Here is a 12091-nt window from a genome sequence, read left to right as displayed (position 1 = left end):
TTAAAATCACTGGGTTTGGGTTATTCACTTAGGAGTTCTACTATAATCAAGTTTTCCATAAGAAGAGAAGTTTTAGCCACTGAAATCTAAGAGATCTTCAATGGTACCCTGTAGAAAGGAAAAAAAAAAAATAGAAAAGAAAAAACCCTTTTGTGTTTGAAAAATGATTAGTCTGAAATTAAAGATATTACCCTCCAAAAACAAGAGAAAAGGCTGGCTAGTTCAAGTCAGAAACCCAGGGTAGAGGTTTCCAAGGCCCTTTTATTAGGGGGAAGGTCCCCTTTATAGCACAAGACTTCACTATGTATCAGACAATCAGATCAGTTCCTAAAAATTAGGGGGGGGAAAAAAAGGAAAAACAAAACACATTCACTTTTTATGTATATATTAAACATAAATTAAAAGAATTTATAAAATGGTCACCTTTCTTACAGAGTAAATGCAGAGTGTATTATGAATGCACCTCCAGGTTTAAGTTGTTTCAGTTGTTTTTGTTTTGTTTTCCAATAATAAATAAATAAAATTGATTATTAAGTCTTGGATCCACCTGTGCCACAGCAGGGCTCTGAGTCATTACTGGCCCTTCTCCCCTTGTCACTCCTGTGCGCAGCGTTTGGTTGGACTAATTTCACCGGCCCATCAAAGTACTGGCTATCTTTGCGGGGTGGCATCCGCTCATTAATTCGGTCCAGACCTCGGGCTTCTTCAAAACTCCGGATCCTGTGCTGAAGCGAAAACCCTCTGATGGCTACAGAAAAACAGGAAAGGGAGGAGCTCAATTAGACAGTAAAGCGACCAGCTTTAAGTTTCTTAGCATACAGCAACCTCCTAGAGAAAAACACAGAAGGGTGGCTGCGGAGCACATGTCTGGTGAAGGGATTGAGCAATATTTGATTTCAATTAGCCTGGTCTGAAGCTACTGCTTCCTTAAGGCCCAAAGGGCCACGGAAACTGTGAAAGTCATTTTCATAGCTCAATTAATCATAGCAGAAGTAGACCTGACAAAAAGCCCCAATACATTTGAAAGAGTCTCTTATGGGCCAGAAACGTGCTCAGTGAGAGAGAAAAAAAGGCAACACTAGAATAACAGAACAAGTTAAGCAGAGTAGCTGCTCTAACACAAACATCACATAGACCACACAAAAAAGTTTGTTTAGAAGGACAGCTTTTTATCTTGCACAACCAGGAGCTGAATGTAAGTTAAAAGCCATCTAAAAAATAGTTCCTAGATATTTTCTTTCTGATTGAACTTTTGTATTACCAAGGAAAGGCATTCCCATTGTGAACCATCTTATCTAACAGAACAATTAAATTTATAACACAAGTATATCGATTCCAATGGTTTTCATCCTCAGAATTCATAGATAATTTGTTACTTAAAATTTGTTTTCATAGAAACAAAGATAATTTAGGTTGACTGACTTAGGGCAACCTCAAAAACAAATCAAACTAAATCCTATCTACTTTTGCCTCCACTTTTGATGTCATTTGGAATCATTAGATAAAGAGGCTGAGGGTTTGAATTTCTGATAATCAAATGGATGCCTCTTGGATATGGAAGGGCTATGAGATTACACCATTTGAACCCCCATGACCAGTTGCTTAAGCTTCAGTCATTGCATTAAAAATGAGAGAGCCCAGAAAGGACATCAGCTGTGGAGAAGATCATTTAAATTAATACAAATACAGGACACAAAGGAAATACTTTGTGAGCACGCCTGGAGATATCTCTTCCTTTCCTCACTGTTACAGTTCTGGTGATGCAATAATAAAAGATTTCGAATGTTGACAAAGCTTTTAAAACCAGTAGACAGACACATGATCACATCTATCATAGGAATATGGCCATACCTTCCCGGGCCTCTACCGCTTCTACTGTGGCTGTAAGAGGCAGGAGCAGTGGCATGCAAAAATGAAGGCAGAAAAAGAGTGAGTAAACCAACAGCACTGCTGCCAGCACAGACATCCCAGCGTCCCACCTTTAAGCCTATTCCCATCCCTAATAAAAGTCGACTAGTTAGAGAAGCGACAGGATTACTGCGAAAAACTAAATTGGGGGGAAATATGAGGTGGGGAGAGTTTCTAAGATTGTTCACATTGTGAGTGGCACGAGAACCTTTTAGCTAATGTCATCCATAGCTAAGACAATGGGGTCAATCAAGCTGACTAGAAGAAACAAGAGTTACGACGTTTTCCTCATTTTAAATAGCCAGCTGCTAATCTACGTCTTAACGTTCACATATCAAAATATGTCCAGTCAAATCATTTAATATTACAACTGTTCTTTAGTTTGTGATAGTTCAGATGATATTAGATCTGTAGCTGCTGTGTCCTATTTTAAAAAGTTATTTAAAACTATTTCTTAATGATTTCAAGCAACTTGTGTGGGGTCCAACTGTCCTTAATGAAATGGAGTGGCCGTTGAATAACAGACTGGCATTTGGAAGGAGAGAAAAGTGGGTTATAAGTGAAGGGTTATTTCTTTTCCGGGGGTGGAGTACTAAGCTGGCAAAGGCATAAATCTATTCAATTCTGAATACAAATTCATGTACCATCTGGGAGGAGAGACACAGCAGAGGCTGACATTTCCAACCCACATGGCTTCCATTCGCTGTGCAAGACAGCAGGCCAATTACTAAGAAGGCCCTCTTCTCCCTCACTTTTGGAAAAGGAAGCTATTTAAGAATTAGTATCAACAGGTAAACTTTCTTGCATCTTCATTTTAAGACAGTAAAAGCGCTAATATATGAAAAGGTTACCAGTTGTAGCAAGAAAGATCTTATTAGGAGAACCCTGTTAGTTCCTCCAATACCAATTTTTTAAAAGAAGGCAGGGAAGAATAATGAACAGTAACAGTTTGCTGTTCCTGAGGCTTTTTATATCCATCAGAGAGGAGAAACTGGAAGAACTGAAAATTAACTTCCCAAGGCAATGGGGAAAATGGAAACTTGGAATCAACTTATCAACTGCTTACATTTGTCAACCATGTGTTGGCATGTGTTAAGGCAATGTCACACCCTCTCAAACCTCCTCACACAGAACAAATTTTCACAAGAAAACAATAATGCCTTCAAACAGTACATCACAAAAGCAACTGTTAAGAAGTGGGAGAACAAGGCTTTACCTGAAATTGTATACACAGTGTTGGTTAATTAGAATTTAAAAGCTATGTGTGTGGCAAAATGTGTCCTAGTATCACATTGTTTTGGGTCCTCCTAGAATTGCTTTTTGCATTGGGTATTAAGATAGCCTGCACTGAAGGATATTCCTTACAAGAAACAGTCGTATAAAACTGAGAAACTCTTTTTTCTTTTCCTTTACTGAAATATACTTTCCTTTACTGAATGAGATTTCTTTACTGAAACATAATTCACATAACCATAAAATTCACTTGTTCAAAGTGATAGTTCAATGATTTTAAGAGTTGTGCAGCCATTACCACAATCTATGGTTAGAATATTTTCATCACCTCCTAAAACCCCATTTCCCTCCCTCATCCCTTTCCCTAACTTTACAGTCAACCACTAAAGTACTTTCCGTCTCTACAGATTTGCCTGTTCTGGACATTTCGCATAAGTGGAATCATATAATATGTGGTTTTAGTGATTGGCTTCTTTCACTTAGCATAATGTTTTCAAGGTTCATTCATGTTGAGGATTGTATCAGTACATAATTCCTTTTTATGACTGAATAGTATTCCACTGTATGAATACACCACATTTTGTTTATCCATTCATCAGGTGATAGACATTTGTGTTGTTTCCACTTATTGGCTATTACAGAGCATGTTACTATGAACATTTGTGTACAAGTTTTTGTGTGGCTATGTTTTCATTTCTCTGGGTATGTAACTAGGAGTGTAACTGCTGGGTCATATGATTAACGGTATGTTTAATCATCTAAGAAACTGCCAGATTGGTTTCCAATGTGCTGCTCCATTTTAAATCCCCACCAGCAGTGTATGAGGGTCCTACTTTCTCTCCATTCTCACCAACACTTGTTTCTATCTGCCTTTTTGATTACAACTATCCAGTGGGCTTAAAGTGGTATCTCATTGTGGTTAATGTCTAATGATGTGGAACATCTTTTCACATGCTTATTGGCCATTTGTATGTCTTCTTTGGAAAAATGTCTATTCAATTTTTTACCCATTTTAATTGGGTTATTTGCCTTTTTATTATTCAGTTACAAGAATTCTTTACAGTTTCTAGATACTAGTCTCTTATCAGATATATGCTTTGTAAATATTTTCACCCATGCTGTGGGTTGTGTTTTCACTTTCTTGATGGTTCCATTTTCAGCACAAAACTTTAAAACTTTTGATGGAGTCCAATTTATAACTGACCTGTTTTTTATCTTATGGTCTTTCCTCTTTATTTTGGCTACTAGGAAGCTTGGAGTCAAATTTGTGACTGACTACTGGCTTTCACTGGTTTGTTTTCCTTTGTGCTCCAATTTCCAAGCATATTTATTTCCCTTCACTGTGTTGGATGTATACTGTAGCTTACTCAAATCCCCCTTGGGACAAGGTGGGGTATAAATGAATGTAGGCTATAAGGCCATATAGGGTGGGATATTGTTGGTTGAAGGCTCTCCAAGTAAAGTTACATGAACAATAAAAGATCTTTTTCAGCTAACGCTCCAGTTTGCCAGTGAACCTGTGGAACTGAGACTCTGATGGGAAAATGACAAATAAACTCAGTTCTTGTCAACCAATAAGAGAGAATAAGAAGCTCTACTGGCTGCAACTTCAGTTTTGTTCTTACACATTCCTGAGATTTCTATCAATTTTGGAGTACCAATAAACAATCCTATAGTGATTAAAACACTCATATTCAAATCAGGAATGAAGAGAAACTGCATATATTTGGGACTGAGAACAAAAGATAGACCAAGGATCATAAACAACAAATCTCCAAATAACACATCCACAGAATTCTCTTTGCTACTTAACTCAGATTTGCAGATTTACTCTTTCAAATCAAGGTCTAGAAAAATTTCATTCAGATTAAAACAACAACTCTGTGGATCAGCAAATTTCCAAAACTTTTCAAGAAAGGAGGTATAGGATGTTCCTTTTTTTCTTTACCCGTATTACTACCCATTAACTCTAAAATGCTTTGTCAGAGCTGCTCTCAGAATACTTCACATGACTAATAAGCAGAGCAATGACAGAAAAGTATTTTGCTTACAAGAAACTGCGCATCTGAGAGGGAAAATTCAGTCTGAAACAGTTTACTGATTCTTCCTATGAAACTACAGAACTTAAGAAAATTAATTTTATACTTCCAAGGAGAAAATGTTCACTCTTCCTTATAAATAACTAAACTCTAATATTTCAGTATTCAATTTGAAAGAGAAGGAGGAAATCAATCCTATAAAAAGAAGAGGGGATGGGCTTCCCTGGTGGCGCAGTGGTTGAGAGTCCACCTGCCGATGCAGGGGACACGGGTTCGTGCCCCGGTCCGGGAAGATCCCACATGCCGTGGAGCGGCTGGGCCCATGAGCCATGGCCGCTGAGCCTGTGCGTCCGGAGCCTGTGCTCTGCGATGGGAGAGGCCACAACAGTGAGAGGCCCGCGTACCGCAAAAAAAAAAAAAAAGAAGAGGGGGAAAAGGGGCTGTTCCTATTAATCAATAGCCCTGGAATGTTCAGAAAATGCAAAGAATTCCTATAAGAGGCAGGGTGACAAGGAAAAGAAAAACTTAAGTAGAAGCAATTCAAAAAACAAGGGGGGCAAAAAAGCACTGAAACTCTACTTTAAGTTGTTGATGCTTCAACTCCAGTTTTCTTGCCTAGAATTAGTCATCCAATGACTTGATCTCACGTTTCTTCCCCTTGCTTGACCAGATCTGTTTATTCTGACAAATATCAACCTTATCATTCCTGGGTTCCATAAAGTCCTCTCCTTAAAGTCAACGCCCACGTAATTTTCAGAACTGACACTCTGGTTGAAGCGGTGACTGAGGCACTGTTGTAGGATATGGTTTGCAGGCAAAGAGGCAAACTCCCTTTCTGACTGAGAAACTCTAACCCCCCAAAATTAAGGTATAAAACACACAAGTGAGGCATATGATGTGCATAAATCTGAAGTGTACTCATTAATACATTTTTATATATGCATGCACTTGTGTAACTACCACCTAGGTAGTGATATAGAACATTCCCACTACTCCAGAAGTCCCCTGGGCTCCTTCTGGGTCCATATGCTCCCACCAGAGGACGTGCCATTCTGACTTCTTTTACCATTGATGAGCCTGCCAGTTCCTTTTTTGTTGTTGTTGCTTGTGTTTCTGAGAACAGAAAGCACAAATACCTATCGAGTGTTTCACTTCAGTGCCTGGGACACGGTGAAGCTCTTTTTAAAAAATAATTATTTATTTATTTTTGGCTGCTCTGGGTCTTCGTTGCGGTGCGTGGGCTTTCTCTAATTGGAGCAAGTGGGGGCTACTCTTCGTTGCAGTGCGCAAGCTTCTCATTGCGGTGGATTGTCTTGTTGCAGAGCACGGGCTCTAGGCGCGCGGGCTTCAGTAGTTGCAGCATGCGGGTTCAGCAGCTGTGGCTCGCGGGCTTAGCTGCTCCATGGCATGGGGGATCTTCCTAGACCAGGGCTCAAAACCATGTCCCCTGCATTGACAGGCAGATTTTTAACCACTGTGCCACCAGGAAGTCCCAGTTCTTTTTTTTTTTTGAAAACAGAAAAATAATTTATTCCAAAAGATAGCAGAAATAAATTCATCCTAAAAATATACTTTGGCATAATTCTGGTGGGACAGATCTTCCCTCTGAACGTGTTCTCCTATTGACCGCCCCACTGGAGTCTTCCTGTCTTGTAACAGCTCTTAAACACTTTGCTGATTCCCATGTAGTGAGCAGGCAGGAGCCACCTTCAAATCCACAGGTTCCAAAGAGAGAGTCATATATTTCTCAGAAGAACAGCATTTTCTATCTCAGAGCAGTGCACAGACATTTTATGGAGCCTGCACAGTTTAAGTAGGTACATAATTCATCAAAGTGTAAAAAAGGTGATGGGAAAAAAAATACTGCATTGTAGAATAAGATGTTCAAATGTGCTGTGAATGTTTAAGGAAGCTGATGGCCAAAATAGGCAAGTCAACGAAGGTGGTCTAGGTATGGAGGTGATTTAACAACTCTTCATGACTAGAGATAACAGCAAACTGAACAGGTCACCAACAAGGTGATGATAACTCCCAGTTGGGACCCTCAGGGATGAACCAGGGCTCCAAGAAGCTGACGAAGTCCCAGAACACGCTCATCATGATGAGAGGCACTGTGAGGCCCATATACGCCACGGTTGCTTCCCCGCCACCTCACTTTGATCCCACCCAGAAATGTTAGTCTGCTTGTTCTTGCACATCATATAAATCAGACAGTCTGTGCTCTTTTCGGTGTAACTTTTTTAGTTTACCATGATGTCTGTGAGATTCAACCACGTTTTGCATGTATTCATAATGTTATTTTTTATTGCTGAGTAAATTCCATTGTATAAATATAACTCAATTTATCTATTCTACTATTGATGGACATTTGGTTGTTTCCCATTTTGGACTATTATGAGTAAAGCTAAGGTGAGCATTCTTATGCACGTCCTTCGGTGGACATATGCACTAATTTCTCTTCTATAGAAACCAGGCATGGGGGCTTCCCTGGTGGCGCAGTGTTAAGAATCTGTCTGCCAATGCAGGGGACATGGGCTCGAGCCCTGGTCCGGGAAGATCCCACATGCCACGGAGCAACTGGGCCTGTGAGCCACAACTACTGAGCCCGCGTGCCTAGAGCCCATGCTCCACAACAAGAGAAGCCACTGCAATGAGAAGCCCGTGCACCGGAAGGAAGAGTAGCCCCTGCTCACCGCAACTAGAGAAAGCCCGCGTGCAGCAACAAAGACCCAATGCAGCCAAAAATAAAATAAAATAAACAAAAAAAAAACAGGCATGGATTTGCTGGGTTGTAGGGTAGACATATGTTTTGCTTTATTGCCCAACAGTTTTCCAAAGTGGTTGAACCAATTTACAAACCCACTAGCAATGTATCTAGTTTTAGTTCTCCACAAACTCATCAACACTTGGTATTGTCACACTTACAAATTTTAGCCATTCTAGAGAATATGTAGTGGTATCTCACTGTGGTTTTATATCCATTTCCCAGATGGGTAACTATTTTAAGCACCTTTTCATATGCTTTTTGGCCATTTTAATACCCTCTTTTGTGAAGTGTCTGTTAAAATCTTTTGACCATTAAAAAAATTTGGTTGTTTTGTGTTTTTCTTATTGAGTTGTACTTTTTTTTTTTTTGCCACGGGGTGCGGCATGCGGGATCTTAGCTCCCTGACCAAGGATCAAACCCATGCCCCTTGTGATGGAAGCATGGAGTCTTAACCACTGGACCACCAGGAAGTCCCTGAGTTATGGTTCTTTATAGAACTACAGACTTTATAGAACTGTAGACTCTGAATATAAGTCCTTAGTCAGACATATGTACTGCAAAAATCTTCTCCCAGTTTATGGTTTGTCTTTTTCCTTTCTTAATCATGAATTTCTGTGAATACACATTCTTAATTTTCATGAAAGTCATTTATTCAATTTTTCTTTTAAGGTTAGTATTTTTTGTGTCATATTTAAGGACTCTTTATCTACCCCAGTGCCTAGTTTCCATACCTTCTTCTGGGAGTTTTACTGTTTTAGATTTTACATTTAAGTTATAATTCATTTTGATTTAGTTTTTGTGTATGGAGATCCATTTTCCCCCAGAGATAGATATCCAATTGCTTTAGTACCATTTATTGGAAGAAGCCTTAAGTTTCAATTTGACATTGACTGCTAGGTAACGGGAGCACACCTTCCATGAAAGGAGCATTTCTCATACTCACCTGTCTCAATAGTCTGCTTTCCTCCTGAGAGTACACCCAAAGGGAGTGTACCTGTAGGAGTCAGGCCCTTGAGAGTCAGCACACTCTCACTCTCTTCCCTGCAAAGGAAGATCAAAGCCCAGGGTTAATGCTAGGGTGTCTACCTCTCAGTACCTACAAAGATACTTGAAAGAAGTTAAGAAAAGATGTGCAGAGATGGAAGATAGCTTCTCCTTCTCCCTGCCCCTTCCCTGACCCAAAGAAAGGGATGTTTTCTGTAAATATTCCAATTAACAACAATTAGCCAGGTCTTGTTTTCAATTAAAGTCATTTAATAATCAGGTGCTGTTCTAACGTTTTCCATATATTACCCCATATAATCCTCCAAAGAACCTTGTAAGGCAGATCTGCTATTATCACTCTTTTACAGACCAGGAAAATGAGGCACAAGATCACACAGCTGAGAAGATGCAGAGCCAGGATCTGAACACAGGCAATCTGGCTCCAGAAGCCACACTAAATCACTGCACTCACTGCACTGTATCTAAGCTCATACCAAATAAATGTTTGCCAGGCATTTCTAGGCACTTTAACATGTAGGTCTGATTCAGATTGTACTCAACCCAAAGACCAACAGTTCTAATACCAAACTCCAAGTCTAAAAAAACTGTTCTGAAATCAACTTCTAAATTACTCTCAAAATGCTTTTATCCCACAGTGTAATGACAGAGTTATCCTTACCGAAGAATTGAAAAGACCCGTGCCATCTTCCCAATGGCTCTGATTTTATTCTTGATGATCTCCTTTCGAACTGTAGTGCCTCCTTAGAGAATACAAAGAATAAGTGAGTTAAAGGAATATGTTAACAGGTTAGTTTTAAAAAATGCAGGATGAAGCGTCTTTCTAAGTTAAATTGTTTTTAAAAAAGAAATCAAGGCCTAAGTTTGTTTAAACAAACCAAAGTCCCAGGAAGTTGTAAGGAGCAAGAGAAAAAAAAAAATAACCCAGAAGAGAGAAAAAAAAAAGATGATGTAAAAAATGGAGGGGCCACAGAAAAGACAGACTGAGTGGATCTATGAGGTAGGAACTTATTTGTGGTTCTGGAATGTAAAACACAGGGAAGAATGAAATACACACATATAAACAAAGACAGTTGCTACAGCAAAGATCTCTTTTGAGAATGCTGTGGGCCACCTCAGGATGCAGGGTTTGGCCTGCCAAATGGCAAGTGATGACTTGAGCAGTTGTCTTCTGCATGTAAACACAACACACAGCTAGCTCTCCTGAACTTACTGAGAGCTGCTTTCATTTTACAATCCTCACTTACTCACAAACTGGTGAGTTATTTCCTACCATAGACAACTGTGCAGTGTAAATTATGATGATGGGTAAGGTATTTTATAAAGCAACATCAAAAAAGTTAACGTTAAGACTTTATGGCCTTTTCTCATCCAAGATTTAGGAAACAGCTCACACATGAGAAGCCAATGTCCAGGCATGCATCAGGTGACCGCATTCAAACGTCAGAAACTAAGAAATGTGGCCTCTCCTTCCTCGCCCCCCAGTTCTAAATATCCTGCAGGATCATACAGCAGGGTTCAGAGAAAACATATACATTGAAACAGAAAGGGAGGATGGAGGGCCTGTCTGAAATTATTCAACTACAACTAAAAAAGTCTAATTAATAGATTGTGGTGGGACAGACAGCGAGTAGTAAGCTCATAGCACATTTTGGTCAGATACCTTTCTGATAGCTTGAAATGTAGTGATCTTCAGGGAGAAGAGACACCAAGAAACAAGGAGATGAAAATAGAAATATGGGAAGAGAAATTTAAGTTTGCATGGAAGAGAGAAAAGAAAAAATCAAAGCGAAATGCAATGAGAGAAGCAGGCTTTTATCTTTATCAGCTCAGAAGAGACATCCTTGGTATCATGATAGAATATTAAATTACAGATTTCTTGCCAGGAGTGTTTCTATTTCTTAAAAGTTTTACATTAATTCACATCTATTATTTTCCAACATGGTCTATCCCCATAGATCATGAAAATAAAATTAGACAAAGAAAAAGATACTATTTGTGGAACAAATAATGCTGAAAACAATGAATAAAAACAAAGGACAGAATGAACAGCTTACAAATCTCTTAATAAGAGCAACATGTTTTTATATAATGGATTCAATATATTCTCATATCTTTCTAGAGATATTACAGTTTTTCCATTTTTAAGTTTTATATTTTCTTCAGAATCTCCAGTTCATTTGAGTTGTTTTTGCTGTTTTTGTTGTTGTCTCTCTTAGAGACTTTCCCGAAGAGTCCTATAATCCCTGGTGCCTGCTCAGCATTAAGAATGAGGGACTAGAAAGCTTTCAGAGTTGGTAGGTGGGCTGCTGACTTGGAGCTTTACATACACAGAATGACCAGGGTGGGTCTTTGTTAGGGAATTCTCTGTATCAGTACTGAGATTGCATATGGTCACGTAATTCACCTGTTTTTGGCAAAGTATCGATGCCCTCAGTTGTATCCTGGTCCAGAAATTCTTTGCTTTACGCTTTTTAGAGGTTAGCCTCCAGTCTTGGAGAAGAGGCAGCTAGGACCTCAGCTGCCTTTCAAACAGCTTTTACCTACTCATTTTAGCTCAGCCCCCATCTCCCTCTTCCCCTCAACTCAAGGTCCCCAATTCTAGCAACTGGTGTAGGCTACCAATTCCTTTGCTTTTTGAGGATTCTGTACTGGAACTCTGTATTCCCCATTACTAAACTGGTCTTTAGCTTTCTTGAATCAGCCAAGTCAGTAATACTAATTCATTTGTTTTCCAGCTTCCAAAATCCCTACAGAAATCTCCACATTTTTGTAGGCTTATAAATTTGTAAAAATCTCTTTTATTGTGAAGTATGATAAACATACAGAAAAGTACACAAAACAAATGTATAACTCAATGATTTATTAAAAGCAAGTGGCCATATAACCAGTCAGGACAATTCCCCAGATTCCCCACCTTGGGCCCTTCCTAATAATTAGAGTCTCCCTCTTCCCAAAGAAAATCATTCTCTTGACTTCTATTGAAATCACTTTCTTGCTCTTCTTTATAGTTTTATCATTTAAGCATGTATCCACAAGTACAAGTTTTAATTTTTTTTTAATTTTATGTAATTGGAACAATCAAGTAATGTATTTTTGTGTCTGGCTTCTTTTGCTCAACATTATGTTTGTAAGACGCATC

At 39.0% G+C, this 12091-nt stretch overlaps 1 protein-coding gene across 5 annotated transcripts in view; it reads right to left on the bottom strand.

Annotated features, from left to right (window-relative positions):
- Positions 1 to 221: 221 nt before the first annotated feature.
- The window catches only part of PPP3CC (protein phosphatase 3 catalytic subunit gamma), a 92196-nt gene continuing 80326 nt past the window's right edge, over positions 222 to 12091 (bottom strand). For 3 of the 5 annotated variants that reach the window (XM_027092098.1, XM_027092094.1, XM_027092095.1), the window contains exons 11-14: positions 9611 to 9692; positions 8891 to 8988; positions 1852 to 1881; positions 222 to 748 (exon numbers count right to left, since the gene is read on the bottom strand). In XM_027092098.1, coding sequence (XP_026947899.1) covers positions 531 to 748; positions 1852 to 1881; positions 8891 to 8988; positions 9611 to 9692 — 428 coding nt within the window. In that variant the 3' untranslated portion in view covers positions 222 to 530. The remainder of the gene's footprint in view (positions 749 to 1851; positions 1882 to 8890; positions 8989 to 9610; positions 9693 to 12091) is intronic. The other 2 variants (XM_027092096.1, XM_027092097.1) reach the window with 1 other exon arrangement.

This window comes from Aethalodelphis obliquidens, unplaced genomic scaffold (genome assembly GCF_003676395.1).
Source record: "Aethalodelphis obliquidens isolate GAN/ISIS:26980383/991018 unplaced genomic scaffold, ASM367639v1 scaffold74, whole genome shotgun sequence".
NCBI lineage: Eukaryota > Metazoa > Chordata > Mammalia > Artiodactyla > Delphinidae > Aethalodelphis > Aethalodelphis obliquidens.
This window is presented reverse-complemented; position numbering and strand designations above follow the sequence as displayed.